At 41.0% G+C, this 27,510-nt stretch overlaps 1 protein-coding gene across 1 annotated transcript in view; it reads right to left on the reverse strand.

Moving 5' to 3' along the window:
* Positions 1–27,510, reverse strand: part of Ndst3 (N-deacetylase and N-sulfotransferase 3) — a 139,168-nt gene that overhangs the window by 19,726 nt on the left and 91,932 nt on the right. Inside the window, exons 6-10 of the mRNA XM_059266202.1 lie at positions 14,844–15,026; positions 13,055–13,151; positions 9,590–9,713; positions 5,422–5,596; positions 1,235–1,405 (exon numbers count right to left, since the gene is read on the reverse strand). Of these exons, the coding sequence (XP_059122185.1) occupies positions 1,235–1,405; positions 5,422–5,596; positions 9,590–9,713; positions 13,055–13,151; positions 14,844–15,026 (750 nt within the window). The remainder of the gene's footprint in view (positions 1–1,234; positions 1,406–5,421; positions 5,597–9,589; positions 9,714–13,054; positions 13,152–14,843; positions 15,027–27,510) is intronic.

A 27,510-nucleotide genomic window follows, 5' to 3' on the forward strand; every position in this document is an offset into this window, starting at 1 on the left:
AGCCAGAGCTACACAGAGAAACCCTGTTTTGAAAAACAACAACAAAAGAAATGAAGTGGAAGGGGATGAAGCTATGGTTTAGTGGTTAAGAATGCATAATCCTGCTGTAGCACACAGGGGTCAGTTCCCAGAACCCACATAAGGTGGTTCACAACCTCCTGTAACTCCAGTTCCATGTGCTCTGATGCCATCTTTTGGCCTCTGTGGGAATCCACACACATGTGACGTACATCCACACAGACATATGCACATAATAAAAATAATATATAAAGAAGAATCTAACAGGGACTACACCTATAATACCAGCACTTGGGAGGCTTTTGTGGACATGAAGTCAGTCTGTGCTATGGAGTGAGACCCTGCCTCAAGAAAACAAAGGTGAACAATAACAACAAAGCCAAACACAAAAGAAATCATGGGAAAGAATTTATTTCTCTGGTGAGTAGTGGAAGATAACCCAGCAAGACAAAGTGACAGTAGGCCATGATGGAAGTCATAGTCCCGGTCACACAACTTTGTCAAAGGCCCATTTCCAGTGTTTTTAGTTAGTCTACACTGATATTCAATAGAACTTTACCATGATATGGACAGTCGGCTACACCTAACATGAAGTTACTCAGCTTTCACACATACCTAATGAAGATGAGCAGAGTTTTTTGTTTTATTTAGCTGTAATATGTTTAATAAGCTGTAAGTTGTTATAGCCATCACTTTGGACACATGGCGTTAGACCCACAGACCTCACTTCTGATGTCATTGGCTGCTTATGCAATCCGGAGGAGGGACAAGTGGGTGTTTATGAAAGATGATGCCAAGCAAAAGAGAAAAAAAAAAAAAGCAAGGAATGAGAGGAACAGGACTCATGGACGACTTCAGCAAAGTGTTTCAGAAGAGAAATCAAGGCACTTCATTAAACAAAATGACACCTGTCTGTTTGGTGAAGACATCCCCTTTCATCAGGCTTTATTCATGTCAGAAAAGGGCTTAGTGAGCTGAAGCTTCTCAATTTCTGTACAGTCAGAGACAGCATGCTGACGCCAACAAATGATCAGGGAGAATTATCCTGAGATACCCTTAGAAATTTAACCATTTTTCTGACTTCTGCCTATTTTTCTCTGCCAGAATCATTATCTGCAACTAAAGGATGAAACCTAGCAATGTTTTAGCTGAGTCCTAGGCAAAGCCATCCACTTAATGAGGTTGCTACAAGCTGTAAATCCTGGTTGCTTCATACCTGAAAGGGCGGGAAATAAACAAGCCATCTCTCAATGTGGCTGGCATACCACCCAGGGACCAAGCACCTCTTCTGCAGGGTTCGAAGTTCCCAGGGTGCATGGGGCCCAGCAGAGATCACTTCATAGAAGCTAAATTTCAGAGCTGCAGGGTCTTCATGGGATCGCTGATGCTACAATGAGAAGGTGGATAATTAAATTAACTTGAACTATAGGCATAAATAATTAAAACCCAATTTTTCAGCAAGTCTCAAAGCTAAAGGAAGGAATGCCACACTACTGGACAGTTGTTTTGAAATTAATAAAAGATGAAACTGTGCTTGGATCATCAAAGTTTAAAGTTAAGATATTGGTGAGATGTGGTGATACTTTGTTTGTGCTCTAATAAATGAAGCTTGCCTGGAGATCAGAGGGCAGAGCCAGCCACTAGTTAACCATAGAGGCCAGGCAGTGGTGGCATACATCTTTAATTCCAGCACTTTGGAGGAGGAAACAGGAAGTGATATGGCTGGGCAGAGAGAGGAAGTGATAAGGCGAGGTGGAAACAGGAACTCAGCCTTTTCGGTCTGAGGATTGGGCAGAGGTAAGAAGTCTTTCTAGTGGCTGGCTGCTCTGCTTCTCTGATCTTTCAGCTTTCACCCTGATATCTGATTCTGGGTTTTTAATTATTAAGATCAATTAGAATTTGCGCTACAGTGAGATTGTACTGTTTGGGAACTTAGGTAGGAGAGGCTGAATTACTGTTGATAGGGCTTCTTAACCAATGTTACCAGTTTTCTCTCAGTTTATACATTTTATTCTGAAAGTGAACTTTTAAAACCTGCATTCATGTTCTTTGCCAGCCCATAATCTAACCAAAGATCATGCTCAGTAAATATCTCTAATATAAAAGCACCCTGCTAATCCGACCCTTAAGATAGATTTTGATTAGAAAGCTCTTACTGGCCACTTTAAATGGAGAGACTAATACAAACTCTGGCATGCACATGATGTGAAAGCTACAGACTCTGCCATACATTACCCAGCGTCTAAAAGCCAAGGTTCTTTCATCTAATGGCAACCTTTGTGGTGAACCAGAATAAGAAAACGTAGACAGCAGCAATTGAAATATGAAAATGTTTCCTAATGGCTCCATCTCAGGTCCATGGGCTCAAGACAATCACGTTTTCCTTAAAGTGATCAATAAGCACTCAGTCTGTGGCTGTTCACCACCCCTAGTTGAACAGCGAATTTGCTGTGACTGGAATCCTGGTTACTGCACTACAGACTCGGCCAGCCTCTGTCCATCCACCGTGGAGTAATGTATTTGCAATATTTATGAAGTTTTCTTAGTTCAAAGCCTTGGAGCCTTTGTGTGTGTGTGTGTGTGTGTGTGTGTGTGTGTGTGTGTGTGTGTGTGTGTGTACCCAATTTTCAGTGGTTCAGTTGCCAAGCTCCAATTATCTGCTTTTCTTTTGAGCTAATCAAGGTACATTTCTTTCTTTTCCCCAGATAAATTTTGGAAAAAGTAGATGGCAGAAAATAAAACCTGTCAACTTGCAATTTTATGTATATTTTGGCTTGAGAGATGTCTCTGGGTTTGTCATAAACAATTGATGTGAGGCTCTGGATTTCTGTGATCTTCTCTCTCCAGGATGGCACCATGCCCTCTTGTGCAGATGATCTTTACAGTTGCCTCTCTAAGGTCTATCCCTTCCTGTGACCCTGCTCCCAGTCCCTGTCACTAAGCCATCTCACAACGTGTCCTTCCACTTGTGAACCTGGAGTAACTGTTTTTGCTAAACAGAAAAGGGTTCATCGCTTTGGAACACTTTATTCTCTAATAGCATAACTGTTCAGAAGTTAGCTACTGGGGACTGTAGAGATGGCTCAGTGATCAAGAGCAAGCACTCTTGTGTGGCACAGGACCCAAGTTCAGTCCTCAGCACCCATGCCAGCCAACTCACAGCCACTTGTAAGTCTAGCTCCAGGGGATCCAATACCCTCTTTTGGCCTCTTTGGGCACCTGTACTCACATGCACATACCTATACACAGACACACGTACATATAGTTTAAAATAAATCTTAAAAATGAAAGAAGTTAGGTGTCTGAAATCACGTCAACAGCAGTATAACACCAACTCATGTTGGAGGCTCTGAACTACGTGGGCCACTTAGAACACAGGGGATGAACCTTATGTCTAACCCACCTGCAGAATCTCAGATATAAGTTTTTGTAAGCATGACTTTCCACATTTATCTTAACATTGCAGTTTCCAGGGAAATAGAACATTGGCCTTTGTTTCTGCCCTGCCCTGTTGATGCCCCCTTAACACATAGCTCCATGTGTACTATTAAAGCACTCCAGTTGAATTTTTACCTATTTTACTCTTACAAATCCTTCCTTAAAGACTGCCCAATGGTTCTTCTAGTGCTCCAGCTCTGCTAATAAATCTAACTTGGTTTTAAGTTAGGCTTTATCACCGAATGAATCTGTACACTATCTACATTTTTCTAGTTTTTGTGCTTACTTATACATGTTATTTCTCCACTATACCAAAAGCAGTGTTAACATTTATTAACTCAAATCACTTTTCAAACAATACTTGGCAAAGATTACAATTCTTTCACGACTAGAGTAATATATGAGTATTAAGAAAGTACTTAAGCCGGGCGGTGGTGGCGCACGCCTTTAATCCCAGCACTCGGGAGGCAGAGCCAGGCGGATCTCTGTGAGTTCGAGGCCAGCCTGGACTACCAAGTGAGTTCCAGGAGAGGCGCAAAGCTACACAGAGAAACCCTGTCTCGAAAAACCAAAAAAAAAAAAAAAAAAGAAAGTACTTAAAAATGATCACCTAGACATGGTAGTGCACGCCTGTTATCCCAGTACTTGGGAGGGTGAGGACAGAGAGATGAAGAGTTAAGTGAAATTCCAGGCCAGCTGGGATACACAAGTCCCTGTCTCAAAAAACGAAACCAAACCAAATTATAGAACTGAGAAGGTTAACTAAAGACTCGTAGTGATCAATTTGTTAGATGTATGTGCTTAACTTTGTCTGCTTTTTATCAGGTGATTAAAATATCACTAGGCATTTTTAAGACTCACTGAGAGTGCATTAAATTATCTCAAAGTGAGTGATTCTTTGCTAAGTTCTAACAAACATTAGAGACAAAATGACAGTAAGCACCGTAAAGATGGCATGGAGCTGTTTAGACAGGCTGGGCTCTGAGGGATGGAGGATTCTGCACGTGCTTTGCCACCCCATCCCCTTTTCAGTAGAAGCAGTCACTTGGGAGACTTTGGGGCTGGGGTCAGCGGTCTCAATGAACATGGCCATGTTCCCTCCTTTGCACATCCTTTACAGCTGCTTTTGAAACACAATGTAGAGTTGCCAAAGAACCCTTATAACCTATAAAACCTGGATAAAAATTAGCTAGTACTTTGTACTTTATGCATGTGTTTGAAGAAAAATTATTTTAAATTGTTACAATTATTTTAAAATGCAAATTTATAAACATACACATGTATATACAAAAACGTGTAATATTTTATTATATATTTTTTCAATTGCAATTCATGACACTAATACTTTCATTAAGTAAAGTTATCAAATTAAAGAAAATTAAAAAAAATCCCTGATCATGTTTGTTTCTCCTGGGAAACCAAGAATCTACTGCTGCAGGCATCAATGAACTAGTAGGTCTTCCTGTCTATTCAAATCTGAGATGTTGGTGCTGGGGAGACAATTCAGCTGGCAGATGGCTTGCTTTGTAACTGTCAGGACCTACCTGAGTTTCATCCTCAGAACTAATACACAAAGCCAGATGTGGGGGCATATGCTTAGAATCTTAGTGCTTGGGAGCCAGAGACAGGCAGATCCCTGGCGCTCAATGGCCAGTCTGTAGGGCTTAACCAGTGAGTCTCAGTGCTCATCAAGAGACCCTGTCTCACAAACCTCCACAGAAATAACATCCATGGCTGACCTTTGCCACACACTCACACACACACACACACACACACACAGAGAGAGAGAGAGAGAGAGAGAGAGAGAGAGAGAGAGAGAGAGAGAGAGAGAGAGAGAGATGCATGTGGAACACATATGCACCCATTCAAAGAAGATCTGCCTCCAAATGGAGGTAACAGTTTTCCAGAAACGACCCTCCACTGTGCAAACTCTCCTTCTCTCTGTTGGGCACATTTTTTCCTTACCTGGTACCAGGAGTATGCTCGGTCCGATGGGTCAATGAGTATGGTGATGATCTTGGCTTTGGGGACTAGAGAAGCAGCCCTTTTAGGAGCTTCCTCTGAATGGAAGTAATTGGCACTCTTCTCAAACAGAAAGTCACTGGTGACATTAGATGGGACTGGGAAGAAATCCATGTACCTAGAAAGGAGTATCTTTCTTCAAAACAAGCCCCTCACGTTATGTGCTGGTGACTGAAGACATTAAATGTTGCCAACAAATTCATCTGTCCCTTAAAAAACTGACAACCAAGATTTTCTCTAAGGCAGTTGTTCCTCCAGTGGGCAAAGGAAACACATTCAAAACTCCAGCAATGTTCTCCTACACAATATTCTTTGTTTTGCTTATTGCAGGAAAGAAAAGTTATGGGGAAGCAAAGCTAGAGGAACAAAAAAAATCAAACTATAGCTCCTGGCAGAATGCACGGAAACATAGAAACCAGCACAGAGACCCCAGACCAAAGAGAATGTGAGGGAACAGAGGCTACATTTAGTTAAAAGACACTCAGAAAAATTCATACAAAACAGTTTTTGCCATCACAGTAGACAAATATCACTCCCATCACTGGGTCTGGCGGGTATGTTTAATCAGGAGTGCCAAAGCACAGAAAATGTCTGGTGTAAACACCGTCCATTTGTTTCCTTTTAAAACACAATGTTATGTTGTTTGTCTTCAGAATTTACTACAAAATCTTATCAATATCTCCTGGTTATGAGAAGTCAAATCACCAGGAGTGTGAACCTAGCAACACCTGCTGGCCCAAGCATAGACATCTGCTAATGTTCCACTGACGCAAGAGTGGTCAGCCTAAGTACACCAGCTCGTGATAATCCAGATTTCCACAGCAGTAAGGGCTTTTGTTTAAAATTGAATTCGTATACATTTTATAATAATGGCCTCACTCTGCTCCCCTCCTCCCTTCACCTCACAAGCCACCACCCCTTCAGGACGTGGACAGTTCAATAATTATTGAGTAGGAGTCATCATCATTCACACAATGGCTTCAGTTTATAGCAGGCTTCATTTCACCTGAAAGGTCACGTGATTCTTTCATGTGACATTGCCTTTTAACCTGACTAGGCTTCTGCTAGGATTCCAGCTGTTATCACAAAACAAAGTATAACTGAGGTCACAGAGATGTCTCCACACCTAGAACAACAAATTCTTACTGTGTGTTCCAGGAACTGCCCTTCTGTGCAGGCCATTTGGCTTCCTTTCAAAGGAAAAGAGATATGAAAACATTTGAGGGGCATTTGATCTGCTGTCTCTTGTGGTGTACATTCTATTTATAGAAGTGCCACATTTTGGCTTTCTTATTTAGTAGCTTATACTGCTTTGAGGGGCTAGGATTACCATGAGTGTCTGACCCTATTTGCTACAAGCTTATTTCAAACCTGCTTCTTCTGAAAAAGCATCCAAAAAATGATGAGTAGAATGGACAAAGGTGCTGACATTAGACAGCTTTTAACATTGAAAGACGTTCTACTTTCCCATCTGTCTTTTGCCTCTGTAACAATTCTGGCTTTGAAACATCCCTTAAAGTCATCCTGAATGTTGGACCTGTACTGGTGATCTTCCCTAGACTCAGAGGTTTGCACAGAAAACCATCCATTTTGTTTGCCCATATTGTCATACTCTCTAAGAGTTCAAAGGTGCAGACACTTGAGAAATATTTGATTAGTAAACTAGCAAATAGTGGTCAACATTTCCAGATTGGGACCTGGAATTTCCCCCAGTAATATCACTCCTGGAAGTTAAATATTCAGGACAGCCAAAGGATCAGCAAGCATATTATAGTGGCTTCAGGGGTTACACATGAATGCAGGCCCCTCAAGCTTTCAGACTTGCGAAGAGAATAAGACTTCAGCACCAAAAGAAAACTAATTCAAAAGATGTACTTTTTGTAGAACTGTATATTTATTTGTGACTTGCATTGACACTGGATCTCTTAATTTTTTTTTTTTTTTTTTTGTGTGTGTGTGTGTGTGTGTGTGTGTGTGTGTGTGTATGTGTTTACCCCTGCATGAATATGTGGAGGTCAGAACTTGATGTTGGGTGCTTTCTCTATTATTTTCCACTTTTTTTTTTAAAATTTGAGACAGGTTCCTCTGCTGGACCTGTACCTGGCCATTTTGCTAGACTGCTGGCCTGCAAGCCCTCAGGGTTCCTGCTCTTTCCATCCCTAACAAGTACTTTTCTTACGGAGACATCTTTTCCAAGATCTGATCCGAAAACTTTTCAGTTGCTTGTACTCAAAGCCAGGCTATAACAGTTGAGGTTCCAAATGCTAACAGGGGTCTTTGGCTGTCCACACCAATTCTAGCTCTCCACTACAGCTCTATACATTAAAAACAGTGCTAAGTCACGAAGCATAAAACTTACATGCATGAATAGGTCAGATATTTTCCCGAGACTTTCTCACTGCAGATTCTGGTTATTTGGTCAAAGATGGAATTTAAATTTTTCACTTGCCCTATTTGTTGCACCTTCTCTGTATACTTAGACTGCCTGTCAGTTAAGGCGGTCCTGGTTTCATCCAGATCTTAAAACAAAAGTCGATCCACACTAGATTTCAACTAAGTGTACTTAAGCAAATTGTTAAAATGGTCCCAGAACTCTGAGGGCATATAGTCTTCAGGCTGTGGAATCAAAACCCCCAAATCACATCCAATGGGGTGATGCTTCACAAGGAACCCAGGCAGTCTGCCTGGGAACACACCTGATGCTGTTGGGAGCAAAGCTGTAATTATAGTTATAAAATGACATTTGCAGTTACCATTATCTATTATTTGCATAAATTGCCTTTTATAATGTGTAATTTGTCAATCAAAAGTATTTGGGGTACTCTTGGTGAGCTGTATTTAGATCTATGATGCATTCTTCATTTATTTACTTATGTTTTGCAGTGTTGGAGATGTACCCAGGCTCTGCACATACCAGGCGACACTTACTACTGAGCTACACCCTTGCCCCTAGTGAGTTATGTTTAGTTATTTCTGTCATCTTCTTGTACACTATTTGAAGACATTTTAATTTTTATTACAGTTTTGATAAACATTATTAGCTTATGATCAAAAAGGTTTTGTTTGATATAATTTATAACAAAATTGATTATTCTTAAGTTCCAGTAATGCCAAGGATTTTACTAGTATTTACTCCTAAAGAAGTTTTTTTTTTTTTAGCTCTAATTTTGTCCTACTGTCAATGTTCTATTCTACTGGAGAGAGTGGTTACAGAGGTTGAAGTAGTTAGTTTATTTACCACCGCACAATTAGTTAATATCTGACACTGTGTGGAAGAATGGGCCATGGACTACAGGACAATTAGGATACAACTTCTGTAGATGCTCAAATGATACTCACCTCCTTAGTTTTTACAGATTACCCACAAGGACCTCTTGAGATAGCTGATCCTTAGCAAACTGAGGTCATGCGACCAGCCTGACCACAGAGGCTTGTGCTCATGTCTACCCTACAGTGAATGCAGGGAGGTTATGTCTGTGCTCTGGGAGGACGCACTGTTTCCCAAGGTGCTCAACATTGACATCAATAGAGAGCACTTCTAACACATCTTATGTTCAACAAGTTATTTTCTATCACCCATTTTAACATATTTTTATATGGCTTGTTTATATCTATATTATTATTTCTAATGTTTATCATTTTCTTCACATATTAACATATTTTAATTTTAACTCGAAGAATAAAATTACTTTTTTTGATTTCTTTAAAACCAGCTTTCACTATTCATAAAACATACATACATTTCTACTTTTAGTTACTTTTTTGCCTTTCCATCGAAACATGATAGGAAATGATATATTCTGACCACAGCATCACTTTATGAAAGGTGCACAAGGGCAGAGTGACATTCCTGGGGCTTACCCTATTTCTACGGATGCAATTACCTTCAAAGATAACTAATGCCAACTGATACGTAGGTCTCCTGAGGCAAGAAGACCTCCCATTAACTGGAAAGCCTTTTGTGTTTCTTTATGCTGGCCAACCAATTTCTAAGATGTGCAGCATGAATTTTATCTGTGGTCACAAACTCCTGGGTTTCTAAATATTAGCACCAAGTTTATACTGTGCACGGTACATATACTTTTAGATTTATACTAGTAACCCATCTTACCAATCAATCCCCCTGTGGTAGTTATTTCTATTAAAGAACTGTACCTCCTCAAAGGATTTTGGGCTGGGGGAGTTACTAAGGATGGAAGGATGCATAATCAGGAACAGACACAAGGCAGTGGTACCTGAAATGAGAGCAAGGGTTGGAGATCAACGAGTAGAAAAGACAGTTAGTTACTCACTTCTAGTATTTCAGCACTAATAAACCCAATATTGTAATGATCCAGGCAGACTCTTTTGATGTACTCCCAGGCAACCGAACAGACCACCTGCAGCTAATGGGAGGCGCGTTCTTACCAATGGAGATAGCGCAGTGAGAGGGGTGTCCCCGAGCCAATGCTGGGAAACGGACTTTTGATGTCAGCTAAGTCTCTGGTTTGATCTGTGACTTCTGCTGTTAGCTTTTCTTTATTGCAGTTTTCTTAAAGGAAAAAAAAAATCATCGCCTCATCTATTTCACAGATTTTCTCTGATGCTAAAAGACATCCTATATTCTCTGCATACATGCTGTGGTTGTTTAGCTTGGGGAGTCTGTGGGATTCTCAACAGCGGGAGTGGGGGTGTCTCTGACTCTTTCATCTGCTCTTCAGACCCCTTTCCTCCTACTGGGTTCCCTCATCCAGTCTTGATATGAAGGTTTGTGCCTAGTCTTAATGCATCTTGTTATGGCATGCTCTTTTCTGAAGGGAAACAGAGGAGCAGTAGATCTGGGGGAGAGGGGAAGTAGGTGGGGGACTGGGTGGAGTAGAGGCGGGCGGCTGTGGTCAGGATGTAGTATATGAGAGAAGAATAAACAAAAAATAAATAAAAAGAAAAAAGACATCCTATAACTCGATTTTTTTAATTAAAAATATAAGTGAACTATATCATTATTTAATATATTTCATTACCCAAACTGATACTTGTTTGATATAATATAAACTTTGATATAATGTTCTTCCTGATGCCTGTGAAAGCTAATTAAGAATTTAATCTTTTAACAAGTTTGCATAAGCTTGAGTTTACCTACACACAACAAATCAAAAATCATTTAAATTGCTAAAATTTGAAGAGAAGTAGTGTTCTTTTTAGGGCCATTCACACAAAATTTACATTTATTAGGACATCACAGGTACTCACATAGTTTGGGAGTAAGGGTATCATTTTTAAAGGTGTAAAGCTAGTGTTGTTTTCACCTAAATCAGGAGGTAAAGCATGTAGCTCAGGCTACTCCAGGAGCAAGGAAGGCAGTTTGGGTTCAGTTTGCCCAAGATTTAAGGAGTCATTTGCAATTATGACTGTGTTTGGAAGATCATCCCATAAAGGTATCTCTTGTCTACACATTCAGTATTCCTAAAATACCAATGTCCCCCATGGTTTCTACACAGTCATGTGATCTAATTGATGCGATCTAATGGAATGTGCACTGTCACTGTCAATTTTATTTCAGGTCAAAAGACAGCAAGAACAATCTCACTTGCAGAAGTCACCATTCTAATTTTGCCAGTAGTACTATCATGCTGCCATTTGTACAACACATGGTGTTCTCTTATTACTCAGTTTTTTTTACAACTGTACTTCAATACATAGTATCTGTACAGAACAAAATGGTTAAAATATCTGTCAACTACAAGATTGTCTAAAGAATGAATTAAAAGAGGCAGTATACCAAGATCATTTATCTAAGCTAAACAAAGAGCACTCTACCTGCAATCAAGGAGACAGAAGATAAAATACAAGGACCTGTGATAGACAAGGTGTTCTTCAGCACCTCCACTCAACACTGACCCTCAAACTCTGGCTGTAGCCAAGTCACATAAGACCGGTTCACACAGACATCTGTACCCATCCCAGGGTTTCTGACTCAGTAGGTCTAAGGTGTGGTTCAAGTGTTTGTACTTCTACAGAGCTCTGTGGTATCTATGTTGCTGCTCTGGTGACTGTATTAAAGAACAAGGAGAAAAGTAAAGCAGTTTTTAAAACTCATGCGGGCGGGGGACTGTCCCAACTGAAAGTCACAGTGAGAGATGGAGAGTCGGGAAAATCCTAGGGCCAAGCATTTTGTTACATTTCCAGCATCACTAGCCATGTGAACTCTATGTCTTAGCTTCCTAATCTGCTTATGAGGGAAGAAAAGACTCACTATCAGGGTTTCTGGAATTATTCTATGTGGACATACCACGCAAACAGAGCCATGTAACATTTGCCTAATTCAGCATTCAGAATGGGTAAATTTTATTAGATGATGTAAATTACACCTCAAAAGAACCTGGGAAAATTAATTTCCACAGAACAATCATTTTTTCTGTAATGATTTTATGCCAAAGGCAAATGTCATATCCAAATAGTAACATAAACATTCAAAACCCAGTAGAGTTTAAGATGCCCAGTAATACTTCTGCTGCCTAAGCATGATGTTAAAGTGTCTCCATCCGGTGCGGTAGGAGAAGCAATGTATCCTGAAGGGCTCCAGTGCAAACTGGATATGCCAAGGTTCAGACAGAGGTGATCAGTAATGATGAGGTTATGTGCTGACTGAGGGAGTTCACTGAGGAGATATCAGTTTCAATGTTTTCCTAAGCATCTTTAGATTTTCAGTGGAAAAGGGCAAGGGAAGACTCAGAGAAAGGATGTCTGCCATTCTTACACATGCTCTCTGATTATTTGCAAATGGCATTAAACATAATGAAGTGTCGGAGTATGCTGATCTTGCACAGAATTCAAAGTTATCTTTAGAGGCAAGAAAAGGGACTGCCAGGCAAGGTAGTTTTCGTGGCTGTTTCCTATGAAGCCAGAATCCAAGGGCCCTGAGTAATTTATCATGCAAGATGTAGCTCAAATGTTTGCCATTAAAACTTCCACTGGGCTTCACTTTAATACTGAGTTTTACAGAAACAAGAAGTTTATGGGGGAACAAATTGCACACCCATTTAAGAAGGTATGCAATGGATTCCTCCTGGGTGCGAATAAACACCTTGATAGCAGAAAGTTTTGTTTACATCTAGGAATTCTGGTTGTCAAACATTTTTTGGATCCTAAAAAAAAAGACATCTCTGCAAGAATGTAAATGGTATCTGAAAAGTTGAGACTATTTTTCTGGAGAAGATTTCTTGTGAAGATCCAGGTACTTACACATGTCTCTCTTGGCATTTGAGTAAATCCTGTCAATCACTTTCTAAACACAAAATTAGTTTTAATTTTAGAAATATTAACTACACTTCTGGTGTAAGAGCCTTGGGGAAAAAATAAGACCTGCCAGCAAACTGACTGCTGTGTCTTTCAAGTGACATCCATTTCCCCGCTTCCTTTTTAAAAGAGCCCGACAAAGCCCTTAGTATGCTATTCAGCTGAACAAGACTGCATCAGAGTATGCTGGAATGTGTGCTCTTGCTTCATTTGCCTTACAGGAGGCTCAAAGTCCTGCTGCACAAAGGACTGACTGTCTAGTTATTTTACATTATTTAGTAATAGTATTAAAATTTCTTACCAGTTTTCTGGGGTCCTATTACCAAGAACTTTGGTAAGCGATCGCAGGTTTTTTCTTTAGACCAAATGTCTCTGTGGCGTTTGTCATCACAGGGGTTCTGGGTGGGAGAGGAATACAGAGATGTCGTGCTTGTGGATGTGTGTATTCATTTTTGAGCTAGAATCCCCCATCTTCGTTTTCATACACCCAAGGAGACAGAATGATAAGTCAGGGTTTCCTTGGAAAACTGAAAGCTGGGAGGTGGCATCACAAAAGCTCGGAAAGGATTTCCTTCTGTCCTTTGGTCGAGAGTGAGGGGGTGCGCAGGGGAGAGGTTCGGCTTCAGGTAAACAGCCAAGTGCCCAGTAGATCATGGTTTCCTGCTCCTGGCAATTCTACAGTTACCCTCTCCCCTTTAAGCAGTAAATTTGTTGGGAAGAAACTATTCTTTCTGTTAGTGTACAGCAGTGGTTCTCAACCTGTGGGTCACAACCCCTTTGGCAAACCTCTATCTCCATTACAATCCATAACAGTAGCAAAATTACAGTTATGAAGTAGCAACAAAAATAATGTTATGGTTGGGGGTCACCACAACATGAGGGACTGTATTAAAGGGTCGCAGCGTTAGGAAGGTTGAGAACCACTGCTCTAAAGGGAGGTATACTCTCAGTATTCACTAAATCACTCTACTTAAGGTTCTTCTGGACCTTATTATTATTTTTATTCTAAGTAACTGAGCTTCCTTCAAGAGAAGACAGATCAAGTCACACTAATTTAAAGAGATAGTCAATTCCTTCCAGCTACCTTCAAAATTTGGTAAATATTTAAGATTATAACTTTACTGACTATGATGCTGAAAGTACCCAATTTTAGCAGACGTGCAAAATGAAGGTGAACATGGGTTATTTTTTGATCTATTTAATAAATAAGACAGTTGTACTTGTATTTAGAGCACAATTTCTCCTAAGGCACAGTATATGCATGAATATAAAGGGGAAGGATCACAGCATTCTTTAGTACTATTTCATGAATGAGCAAACAGGACCACTCTTTCCTTCTGGTCAGTTAACACTATAGGTATGTGAAGTTCAATAAACTTGTTTATATGTAGCAAAGACAAAAGTGATGTACTCCTTTTGGTTGCTACTCTTTGTTTTAGACCACTCTCTCATAATGATAATGATTTCAGCTTAAAGATAAGGGGTGAAATTCGTGGGAAAATTGTATGTGCTTCAAGAGACTGACATTTGGTGATTTGTAGGAGATAAGAAGAAACAATGCTTGTGACACCAACAAAAACTAACACAGGCTATCAGCACCAAGCTTACTCCAGAGAGCTGCCAATGTGGACTGGAAACTACAGATAGGGGTGTGTGTGTGTGTGTGTGTGTGTGTGTGTGTGTGTGTGTGTGTGTGTATGTGGTATGTGTGGCATGTGCAAATAGAGTGAGTGTGTGTGTGTAAGACTGAACAGTGGGCCAGCTGCCTAACACACAACTTGTTTGCCATTTTTCTGTTTTCAACTTATAACAGTCTGAAAATTGATTTCTCACACCTGATTGAAAACATCGCTGCCTACAGAATCACACACTCAATATGCTACACTTTCTAATGGGAAAAGGAACAGAAAATGTGGCTCAATGGTTAGCAATAATACAGGCCTACAATTCAGTAGGAAGTAGTTTCTCAAATCTCAATGTTTCCCAAATGCACAGCTTTACTTTTACTCTGAATTCTTGCATTTGGATAACTTCACACAACAACAAACCATTTGTGGGATTAATTATACCAGTTACTGATCTGATTTTACCTGCCAGAGAGGGTCTTTCTGATCAGGAAAGAGCTCAAAATACTTGTGAGCCAGCTGAGCCGGAGGCAAGGTCTGAAGACGCAGGTTGGTCCAGGTCTGCACAAAATTGGCTAGATTCACAAACGTATATAGTCCCAGCCGGTCATTTCCATAGTTAGACAAATGGGTCATGAAAATACTGATCTGAAAAAGGCAAACGAACTTTGGCATAAACATAGGTTATTTTAACACTAGAGGGCAGTATGATCAACCAACATTAGACTTAATTTTTTTAATTAGGTGGTATGTATAAGGATTTCAATGAAGGCCTAAGAACAAGTCGCACTGATATCTGACATGATATGTGGAGACGCGGTCTGTACAACTTAAGATGGAGCATCACTATCCTTTATTTCATGGGGCAGAGTCTCCAGGCATTCGTGTGAAAAGCTACAGTTCTCAACATGATTATTCAGTTGTGTTCTAGCCCCTCTTCCTGAACAGATCTTAGAAGTTTCAAGACACTTGGAAGGTGACTTTTAAGTAGTCACCAGCTTGTCAATGTAGATACAATTCTCTAATGAGTCACATTATTTTTATTATTTTTGACTCTGAAAACCGAAGCTTTAAAAAATCATCCTTCTGGTTACTTTTCTTAAAATAGCATCAAGTCTGTGGCACTTCTCTCTCTTGTTGAGTCAGGGTCCCACTGGCTGGCCCCAACCTCACAGTCCCTCAGGGTGTTAGCATTACAGTCATGTACAACTGGCTGCCTATTATGATTCTAGCTACCCCTTCTATTATGATTCGGGTTACCCCACCCCCGCTTTGTGTGTGTGCACACAGATTCATGTGTACAAGTGGAGGTCAGAGGCCAACCTCACGTTTTATTTCTCAGATGCTGCCTAACCTCCTCTCACCTTCCTTTGAGGCATGGTGTTTTACTTGACTGGAATTTTTCTAATAGGGAAGCTAGTTAGCTAGTGAGCCCTGGGTCTCTGCCTTCCCACACTGGGAATACAAGCATGTACCCCCATGGCCAGGCTTCCTGTATGTGTTTCTGGTTATTAAACTCAGGTCTGCTTGTAAGTACACTAATTAAAGATGTATTTTAACATAGTTAGTTGCTAGTTACATTTTTTGCTTTGTTTTTATGGAAACCTAGTTACATGTCACACTTCCCTGAACAGTGTCTACATCAGATAGAAAGTGAGAAATACCGATGCTGTAGTACATCTGTATTTCTCGCTTATGTCATATGTAATATGAGTGTATTAGGACTCATACATTAATGCAGCTGAGTCCACTACTCAGTCACGGAACAACAATCTGTGCTGTGATGGAGCAGGGTATCTACCTTTTTACTTGCACAACTATCGAAAGCAAAATGGGACTGGTATTGATAAAGTCAGGCTACCCAAAATGAGTTACCAGCTAGTTAATGATGCTGCTTTGCTGAAACTGAAGCTCATTTGTAAGAACTGAGGCAATGTTTATAAAGTATTTCACTTATCTCCTCTCTTAGTTAGGTTTTTTTATTTCTGTGATAAAACACCATGACCAAAAGTAAATTAGGGACGAAAGAGTTTACTTCACCTTATAACTCTCAGGTCACAGCCCGTCACTGAGGGGAGTCAGGGCAGCAGGAGCTCAAGGCAAGAATGAAGCAGAAGGCACGAGGGATGATTTGTCTGCCTCCCCTGGCTTTCTTACACACCCCTGGACCACCGTCCTAGGGGTGGCACCACCCGCAGTGAAATGGGATTTCCCTCATCAACCGTTGATCAAGAAAATGCCCCACCAACTTGTCTACAGGCAATCTGATGGAGACATTTTTCTTAATGGTTCTTTCCAGCTTGTATTAAGCTGCCAGAAACCCAACCAAACCAAACCAAACCACCATCAACAAGGATACCTCATAAGAGAAAAACTTCTTCGTCTGTGAGCACAGCACATCTCCTGGATTTCCAACTCTATTTTTGTACGCCAACCTAACATAATACAGAGTGCAATGTAAGCAAAGAGAGGCATGTCACCTCTTGACCCTTTTAGATTTTGGAATCCAGCCTAAAATTTGTTTTGTGCTCTTAAAGAAATAGAAGGCAAAGAAGGGAGTATAATTCTTCAGGATATAAAACATGTCAATTTGTTTTAGAAATATTTTTTAATGAATCATACTTTCCACCCAGAAATGGATATTGTGTATCTTTTGCCAATTTTTCTTTATTGGTTTAGTTACAAAGGCGTATGTAACAAACAACAGGATTGGTTTGAACAAATACACAACGCGAATATATCTGGTCAGAATGTCAGCTGTTGCCCCAGTTGCCTTTCAGAGGGGGAAGGTAAGGCCCTATTACTGAAGATACCACTTACTTCAGACACAAGACTTAGCAAATCCTAACTGGAACTGACCTGGAAGCCTCCTCCCTGAGGACTAGCTTTCATGGTACATGTGCCATTCAAGCTTCCAAGAGAGTGAAGGAGCCAATATTCCTACCCAGCTATGGTGCTTATGGACTTCAACAACTGTCAACATGACGCAGTAACCCTAAAGGTGAAATAGTGGCACTCACATCTCAATGGTAACTAACAACGCTCTAATTGGACTTAAGGAAAACCCAATGGGGAGAATCATGCCCAGTACTGGAAATCTAGCAAACTGTCTGGGTCTAGTGAGGTAATGGATCTTGGAGGAGAGAACTTATAACCACCACTTTACTGAAACAGCACAATTCCTGACTGCATTCTAAATATTTATCCTTATATCTACACGTAGTTCTCACCCCCTCATCAAAGAAATTTCTCTTTGCAACAGATGGAGATTATTCCAGAAAACCACAATTGATCAAAAAGCAGAGAACAAGTGACCATGTGGTCCCCAGTCCCAACCCATACATCTACAACATGCCTCTTAAACCCAAGGCTCAGGGATCATTGCAGAAGAGGGAGTGGAAAGGTTGTAGGAACCAGAGGTTGTAGAAACCTGAGGAACAGTCTGCCTGCTGTGAGACTGTGTCTTCTAGAAATGTCAGGGAGGCTAAACCATGAAGTCTCAACACTATGGCTACCTACATAAGACCTAAACAAGGATGACATCAACACCTCAACAGATATGCTAACATGGAAGGAGGGACTCTCATGGTTCCCCCCTCTAGACAAAGAACTACAGGCAAGTAAGAAATGCTGAAAGTGGGAGAAACAGTCTTCCAGGGAAGAGTCCCCTCAACTGGTTATCCAATACTAAATGGTCAGTCCTGAAATCATATGAAAGACCACTAAATCAAGAGCTGCTAAAATATTATAGAATATAAAAAAACTGAAATAAAAATGCAAACCTGTTGTTTGTTTTTTTTTTTTTTTTGGGGGGGGTGCCATCCATCTCCCAAATAAATCACACATGGAGGCTTATTCTTAATTAGAAATGCTCGGCCTTAGCTTAGCTTTTTTTCTTGCCAGCTTTCCTTAACTTAGCCCATCTACATTTTGCCTCTGGGCTTTTCCCATTCTCTTACTTCTGTAAATCTTACTCTTACTCCATGGCTTGCTGTGTGGCTGGGTGGCTGGCCCCTGATGCCCTCCTCCTTCTCTGGCTACTTGTACTTTCCCCCAGATTTCTCCTTCTATCTATTCTCCCTGCCTGCCAGCCCCACCTATCCTTTCTCCTGTCTTGCTATTGGCTGTTCAGTTCTTTATTAGACCATCAGGTGTTTTAGACAGGCACAGTAACACAGCTTCACAGAGTTAAACAAATGCAACATGAACAAAAGTAACACACCTTAAAATAATGTTTCCCAACACAAACCAAACAAAAACAATATCGTTAGTCCCATCAAGGATTTATTCTTGCCCCCTCTAACTTGACACCTTCCATTTCTTCCTCTCACCCGACTGTGGCATGTTCCTCTCCAGTAGATTTCGTCCTGGCCACTTCTCTCTGTTCGCTTTGCTGATAAAGAATATCTTTATGTCTTTAGCTTTGTCCTACATACTGTTTAAGAAAGTAGGCTCTAATACCTTCTGGCTCTGAGATCTTTAAAGTTTTCAATCCCCAGGATTTTATCTAGAACAAATAACATGAGTTAACAGTAATACTGACCTTAGGGTTGCCATTACAGTCATAAAGAAACCCAAAGCACAGCCTTGGGTTGTGCTTAACAACTGCACAACAAGCATGGCTATTTATAGTATTATGGTCATTGACGCTCCTGCTAGTTTGAAGAAACATCATTTTTCTCGTTTATAACCATGTTCTAGCAGCTCACCAGCTCAGATCTGCCACCTTGTAACACTCATTTTTCTGCATCCATCTTCTGATCTTTTCTACAAGGCAAGATTCCACTGCCAGTGACTTGGGATTTCCTTCATAACATCCACTCATAGCTTATTTTTTTTAAATAAAGAATTTATTCTTATTTTTTGCGCATTGGTGTTTTGCCAGCATGTATGTCTGTGAAAGGGCTTCAGATCTCGGAGTTACAAACAGTTGTGAGTTGCCATGTGAGTGCTGAGAATTGAACCCAGGTCCTCTGGAAGAGCAGTCAGCGCTCTTAACCACTGAGCCATGTCTCCAGCCCCCAACTCATAGCTTCGTAAATCATCTTTTTCACTGACCTGCCAATCTGAGACTTGGAAGCAGTTCTCCCATTGATTTCCCTCCAAACAGAGATATTTCAGCACAGCCTCAGGGAAAACATAATGACAGCTACTAACAACACGTCAGTGTATGGTCCCAATCTCTTTATCCTCTTCCTCATCTTTTTCCTAAAAGTTAATTCATTAAGTGGGATTGAATTCTGCTCCTCAGATTTAAAACAGGCATTTTTACTTGCTGAGGTCTCTCCCTGGCAGAAGCAGTCTCTTCTTGTATGTGTATGTGAAGCATTCACAGGGACATGAATGTGTATGCAGACCCAGGAGCATATGGAGAACAGAGGAGGGCATTGAGTTTTCTCTATAACTCTCCACCTCATTCCTTTGAGGTAGGATCTCTCTTCGGAAACCAAAGCTTGCATTGTTTGGCTAGGCTGTTCTTCTGGGCTTTGTTTTTACCTGCTGTGTCCTTAGAGGGAAACGCCATGCTGGTTCACTAATTTCAAACCTATTCCCGTCTATACCTTTCTAAATTCCGCATGTGAACATCTACGTATCTACTCGGGATGTCTCGCATCATTAATTTATTTTTCTTTCAGTTAATCTTAACTTTTACAATCCTCTTGGGCTGAGGGCTGACTTTCAGGACGCTGTAGTGAGGGAGTTACGCTTCTACATTCTAAACCCAGGCTCAGACACAGGTTGATTCGAGTGGTTTACCAGCAGGTTCCATGGGAACATGTGTCACATGATGGGTGGTGAGATGATGGCCCCTTTGTGAGTTTTCCCAGGACCAAGAGATCTCTGATTAGGATCTGGTCCTGATGTGCCTGCTGCGGAGGGGGCCTGGGGAGACAATGATGACACAACCATCAACCTGATTTGGCTATCTGAGTGCCACTGAGGGTCCTTCAGTCATGAGACAGTTTTGTGCTTGGGCAGGATTCTGACTTTGAGACGTTCAGTCACAATCCCTGTTAGTAACTTTGCTCCACTGGCTCCTTAGCTTAGCACGTATATCAGGTGCCTGAACCTGCAGTGTTCTGCACCCTTAATACTAGGTCTCCCGAATCTGATGTGGTCTATGATAGTCACAGTACACCTCAGTGTAGAGTGCCACATGGCCACCATACTTTATACTATAGCCCTACAGGCTGTACCCTTTGATCTTCCAGAGTCCAGAAATTTCTTTGCATCTCATGTTTTCATTTATCATCTTTTGTTTTCCATTCCAGGGAATGTATCCCTGCATTCATGTGTGTGACTTATTTCTCCTGGTATACCCTCTCATGTTTCCACTCCACTTTGATGTTTCCACCCCATCGTACTTGGTGCTCTCTTTTAACAACTAGTGCAGTATATTGCCTTTAATTGCTATAGGGTCCTGTTGCTAAATACGATTCACCAAGATCAGTGACTATATTATAGCCTTCACTGAATAATTAAGGAAATATTTAAAAATTGAATGGAATAGGCTACTAGTGTTTGTTGACTAGAACTGAAGTCTACCTCATTAAATGTAGTCTTTCTTTTTAGCAGCGCTGGGATGTGCTGTGAAAACTACCATGGGTAAAAAGTAATCACCAACCAGTGATGATTTAACCTTTTCTCTTGCTTACTGAAGTTTCTGGTCACTCTCTATGGGGTTATGCAGGTAAAAGAGGAGAAAGAATACAGCTGGCATATGAGATGAGAATTTTGAGAACTCGGCATATCTTCCATATTTTGTGCTATTCTGTTTTACGCTGAAAACATTTTCATTCATTTTTTTTTTTTGCTTCCAATGGCAGCAAACGGATGCGACTTTGATTTCAAAGGTTTAAATCCACTGAGTTCTGTTTTAATACTTGCCTTGTACCATACTCATTGTTTAATACTCTCAGAGGAAAACTCAATTGCAGAATGATTCTTAGAAAGGCCTTAACATTTTTAATTTGAGATCTGACAAGCTTTAAAAGAAAGCCACGAGGGCAAATCGATTGCTCTCAATTAGGGACAGGTTTCAGAGGTACAGGGATGAGGTCAATGTAATCTAAAGCAATTTAGCTTGAAGTGTTTTGTCTTCTTCACGATTCTTGTTTAATTCTTCCGGCTCTACATTGAGAACTGCAACTTCAGCCCTTTGCTTATAAGCGACTGATTGGAGAATGAATGTTTGTGCTAGATATCAGAAGTAATGCTACTGGAATGCACCGCTGCTGCTTCAGCTTGGGAACAAACGTTTACATTTCAATCAGTCACTCCAACTCTTAGGCCAGTGACTTTCAGTTCAGTCTGCATGGTGTCCACGGCTTGTGCTGCTGTTTCTCATTACTCTCAAAAACCCTACCTCAGCGAGTTAAAGAACAGACACAGCCGAGCTTGTAGCTTCAGCCTTACGGTGACAGAGTACAGAACACAGTCACAGCTGATGATGGCGTCAGAAGCGATTAATTAGAAGAAAACCTTTCTTGCACAGACAGGAGCAAACCACAGATGTGTTACTCAGTTTTGCAATGCAAACATCTTTCTTCTCCCGCAGAAACCATTTTCCTTCTTGGTTTTAAAGCACTGCTCCCACAATATGATGAAAATATAGAGAGGAAATTGAATGAAAGGTTTGAGAATGTATCTAATTTAACTTCAAAGACTTGGTAGACGAAAAAGAGATGGAAAGAAAATGGACTGCATGAAAATTTGACTTTGGTTCATACATGAATGAACTGAATTTGGGAAACCACAAAGACCAAACTCATTGTTGGGAGGCTTCTGTTAGCACACTAGCTCACAGAGCTGGATCCTGCCTGGACGGGGAAAACAAAACATCAAACTTGTTCTTTTATTTTGTGAATTAAAAAGTACTACATCTTTAAAAGGTGGAAGTTCCCTGCTAAGTTTCTGCTTCATTTATTTACTATTATTTTTAATGAGCATACAGATAACATATTTAATTATGAATGCTATAGTTGAATTCCATTTTCAGTTTGGTGAGGAACCTCCACACTAATTCTACAGCGGCTGGTTTGTATTCTTTTTTTTTTTTTTTTTTTTAATTTTTATTTTGCAATACAATTCAGTTCTACATATCAGCCACAGATTCCCCTGTTCTCCCCCCTCCCGCCCCCCTCACCTTCCCCCCAGCCCGCCCCCCATTCCAATCTCCTCCAGGGCAAAGCCTTCCCCACAGACTGAGATCAACCTGGTGGACTCAGTCCAGGTAGGTCCAGTCCCCTCCTCCCATGCTGAGCCAAGGGACCCTGCATAGGCCCCAGGTTTCAAACAGCCAACTCATGCAATGAGCACAGGACCCGGTCCCACTGCCTGGATGCCTCCCAAACAGATCAGGCCAATCAACTGTCTCACCCACTCAGAGGGCCTGATCCAGTTGGTGACCCCTCAGCCATTGGTTCATATTTCATGTGTTTCCGTTTGTTTGGCTATTTGTCTCTGTGCTTTATCCGACCTTGGTCTCAACAATTCTCTCTCATATAAACCCTCCTCATTCTCGCTAATTGGACTCCCAGAGATCCACCTGGGGCCTAGTCACGGATCTCTGCCTCCAGATCCATCAGTAGTTGGATGAGGTTTCTAGCACGACAATTAGGGTGTTTGGCCATCCCATCACCAGAGTAGGTCAGTTCGGATTGTCTCTCGACCATTGCCAGCAGTCTGTTGTGGGGGTATCTTTGTGGATTTCTGTGGGCCTCTCTAGCACTATGTACTCACTCATAACAGGATACTAGATGTGGAACAAGGATGACTGGACTGCTACTCACATCACCAGGCAGGCTACCTGGAAAACAGGACCCCAAGAAAGACACAGGGATCGCCCAACGACAGAGAAATGGAATGAGATCTACATGAACAGCCTGGACATGAGTGGGGGTAGTGAAGGGCGAGGGTCGAGGGAGAGAGAGCTTGGGTGAGTGGGAGATCCCAGCTGGATCAAAAACAGAGAGGGAGAACAAGGAATAGGAGACCATGGTAAATGAAGACCACATGAGAATAGGTGGTTTGTATTCTTACGAGGCAGCAGTTTTTGCTTGTTTTCTTGATGACAGCCCTTTTGACTAGGGTGAGGGACTCACAAAGCAGGTATTTACTAGCATTTTTCTGATATCTAAGGATGTTCAACATTGTTTTTTTTCCTATATTGATTGACCACTAGCAATTATACTTTTGAGAGCTGTCTATTCATTGGCCTATTTACTGACTGGATAATTTTAGAGTTTGGTTTTTTAATTGATTGAGTTCTTTATTCTAGCTATTAATTCCCAATCAGATATACTCTGGCAAAGGTTTTCTTCCTCCACTAGGCTGTTCTTTCACTATGCTTCTTTTGCTGTGTTCACTATGTTTCTGATTATTTAAAACTCAACATTTTTATTTAATTAATTTATTTTACATCCCAACCACAGCCTCTCCTTTCTCTTCTCCTCCTACGCCCCTCCTCACCTCCGCTCTGCTCTCCACTCCAATCCACCACTCCTCTATATTCACTCAGAAAGGGGCAAGCTTCCCATGGGCATCAGCAAAACATGGCATATCAAGCTTCCATAAGACTGAGCACCTCCTCCTGTATTCAGGCCGGGCAAGGCAATCCAGCATGAGGAATAGGTTCCCAAGAACCAGCCATAGCACCAGGGACTGATCCAGCTCCCATTGCCAGGAGTCCCACAAATGGAACAAGTGGTCACATATATGCAGAGGGCCTAGGTCAGTCCCATGTAGGCTCCCTGGTTGTTAGTTCAGACTCTGTGAGTTCCCATGAGCTAGGCTAACCCTTCCTATGGGTTTTTCTGCAATGTCTCTGACCCTCCCTGGCTCCTACAATCCCTTCTCCCTCTCCTCAGCAGGACTCTCTGAGTTCAGCCCAATGTTTGGCCATCTGAATCTGAATCTGCCTCCATGAGTCCCTGGATGGGTATCTGAATCTGCCTCCATCAGTCCATGGATGAAGGCTCTCTGCTGACAACTGGGGTAGTTATCAATCTGATGGTAACAGGGGATGGCTAGTTCAGGCTATGCATCTACTGCTGCCAGGAGTCTTAGCAGGGGCTATCCTTGTAGACTCATGGGAGCTTCCCTTGCATCAGGCTTCTACCTGCCCCCATAAAGCTCCCCTTTCCAGTCATCTCTCTTAGCACTCTCCCCCTCTGCCCCACCCAACCTGATCCCTCAAGTTTCCATGCCCACCCACACCCAGTCCACCTGGGAGATCGCTATTTCTCCTTTCCAGGGAGATCCTCGGACCCTCCTTATTACCTAATCTTAACATTTTAAAAAGTATGTATTTTCTTATTTTTAAGACAGCTCCTTTAATCCAGTGTTTTATGAGAAGTCATGGGAGTTTCAAGTTAGTTCAGAATTTCATTTCTTTATGTAGAGGGTGAATATTCAAATGACAAGAAAGAATAGAATGAAGAAAATCCACCTGCTAGACATTGATGAAACAACCCAAGATGCTCTACCTTTATGAGAAAGAACTGGCACTGGGTTGCTCCCATACAAGCTGCATGTAGTGTTTCAACCGAAACATGGTATTTTAATAAATGAAATTTGGCATAAAAATAAGTTAAGAGCAGTAGTTGTTCCAGGGCCTAACAGGGCAAGTTAACCTCAGCTGTAAGAGTCAGGCATGAAGCCATGTAAAGATGTAGAAGTAACACAAATATATAAAAAAAAGTTTAAGTTTTATGAGTCAAAATAGTAATGGCCATGTACTGCAAAGGTTGCAGGTATAATAGGCTGTTGTCCAGTAGCACTGGGAAAATGTCATCACAGGTGTGGTGGTTTGAATAAGAGTGGCCCTATAGGCTCATATATTTGAAAGCTTAGTCATCAGGAAAAGCACAACCTGAGAAGGATTAGAAGGTCTGGCCTTGTTGGAGGAAGTGTGTCACTGGGAGTGGGGCTTTGAGGTTTCAAAGCCCCAAGCCAGGCCCAGCGCCTCTCTCTTTCTGCTGCCCATGGATCTAAACGTAGAATTCTCAGCTCCTTCTCCAGCACCATTTCTGCCTGTGTGCCACCATGCTTCTGCCATGATAATAATGAACTAAACCTCTGAAATGGTAAGCAAGCCCCCATTAAATGCTTTCTTTTTTTTTTTTTATGAGTTGCAGTGTTCATGGTGTCTCTTCACAGCAATAAAACAATGATCAAGATAACGGGTCCTAACTCAGGGCAAGAGTTTAGTTCACAGAAGACTCTAAGCAGGTCAGATATCTATTTAAAAATAATTTGTAGTGGGAACTCTACATTTTGCTCATATTTTGTTATTCGTTACATTCTAAATCTCTTAGAACAAGTTATTTATAGGGAACCCATTCTATAGGAAATACTACTCCATGTTACATGTTTCTACTTTCTTAGGAACTATGTAAGCCACCTTGTTAAGAGGAACCAGCAGTTATCATTGTTCACATGTAAAGTTATCAGCCCTTCTACAAGTACATGGTACAAGCTGCTGAGAAGAGATCCAAGGGACTCGATGGATGATGTTATGAAACTGAAAGGTTGGCTGGGGAGATGGCTCAGTGGTTATGAGCACTCACTGCTGTTCCAAAGGTCCTGAGTTCAATTCCCAGCACCCACATGGCAACTCACAACTGCCTGATGCCCTCTTCTGGTGTATAGATGTACATGCTGACAGAGTACCCATATAAATCAATCAATCAATCAATCAATCAATCAATCAATCAATCTTTTAAAAAAGGAAACTGAAAGGTATATTTGTCTTGATTAAAGTAAAAAACAGCCTGGCTTATAGAAAAGTTTCAAAAATGTTTTGCTTTGACATTATTATTATTTATTATTACTATTACTATTATTATTGTTATTCACAATCAAATGTCCTTAGACACAATGGACACTTTGAAAGTGATATACAGCTTTAAATAAATGGTTTCATTAAATATTAATGACTGGAGAATGCTACCTGTTGAAAAGGAAAACTTGCCTTATTAATGGAGATAGGGGAGAAGTGGGGAAAGGGAGGGCAGGCGTCTTCTGTCCCTTCCAGCTATTTTCTAAATCTGACCTTTGGCTTGTTTTTCTGTTTACTATGATATCACATGTAGGACTTTGAGTCAGGCAAAGACCTTCAGGTATATGAACACCTCAGCTGTAACACTGATGACAGTGCTCCCCAAACACATGATGTCTTCCATTTTCATTCTGTGTGAAGCATGTCAAACCAGTCCTCTGCATCATGCTTTACCATGCACAGTATTGGTCACTATATGGCTTTCCATCAATTCCTCTTCAAATCTGCATTATAATTTTTCCCTATTATCAGCTCTATGTTGTATGTGTTGTGTTCTAGAAATATTTTATGCCAAAGTAATTATATACAGGTATTTTTCCTCTTTAAGTCTGCAACCTCAAGTACAAAAGTATAAAAATATGGTACATGTAATTCTATATCCTGCCTTTTATTTTAATAGCTTTGAGATGTTCCGTATCTTTACATACATACACCCTCATGTTTCAGTGCAAGTTTTCCCTAATTATGATACTATACATTGTTATATGTATTGCCTAGTGAGCCTATGTATCTCTCTGTTAACATATAAGGCTATTTGATTTCTCACTGAGCCCATTTATCTCTAATTTTAACATGGACAGTTGTTTCTTAGTTATGACTATTGGTGTGATGACACACTATAATGAAAAACAGCTTGGGAAGGAAAAGGTTTATTTGGCTTACATTTCCACATCACTATTCATCACTGAAGGAAACCAGGACAGGAAAAACAGGACCAGAACCTAGACACAGGAGCTGATGCAGAGGACATGGAGGAGTGCTACTTACTTTTTTCTCATGGCTTGCACTGACTGCTTTCTTGTAGAACTGATGCAGAGGACATGGAGGAGTGCTACTTACTTTTTTCTCATGGCTTGCACTGACTGCTTTCTTGTAGAACCCAGAACCACCAGCCCAGGGATGCCACCACCGGCAACTGTCTGGGATCTCACATATCAATAACTAAGAAAATATCCTACAGGCTTGCCTACAGCCTGATCTTATAGAGAAAGTTTCTCAGTTGAGGCTCCCTTCTCTCTAATGACTAGGGCTTGTGTTAAGTTGATGTAAAACTAGGTGACACACTGCTGT

This window comes from Peromyscus eremicus, chromosome 6 (genome assembly GCF_949786415.1).
Source record: "Peromyscus eremicus chromosome 6, PerEre_H2_v1, whole genome shotgun sequence".
NCBI lineage: Eukaryota > Metazoa > Chordata > Mammalia > Rodentia > Cricetidae > Peromyscus > Peromyscus eremicus.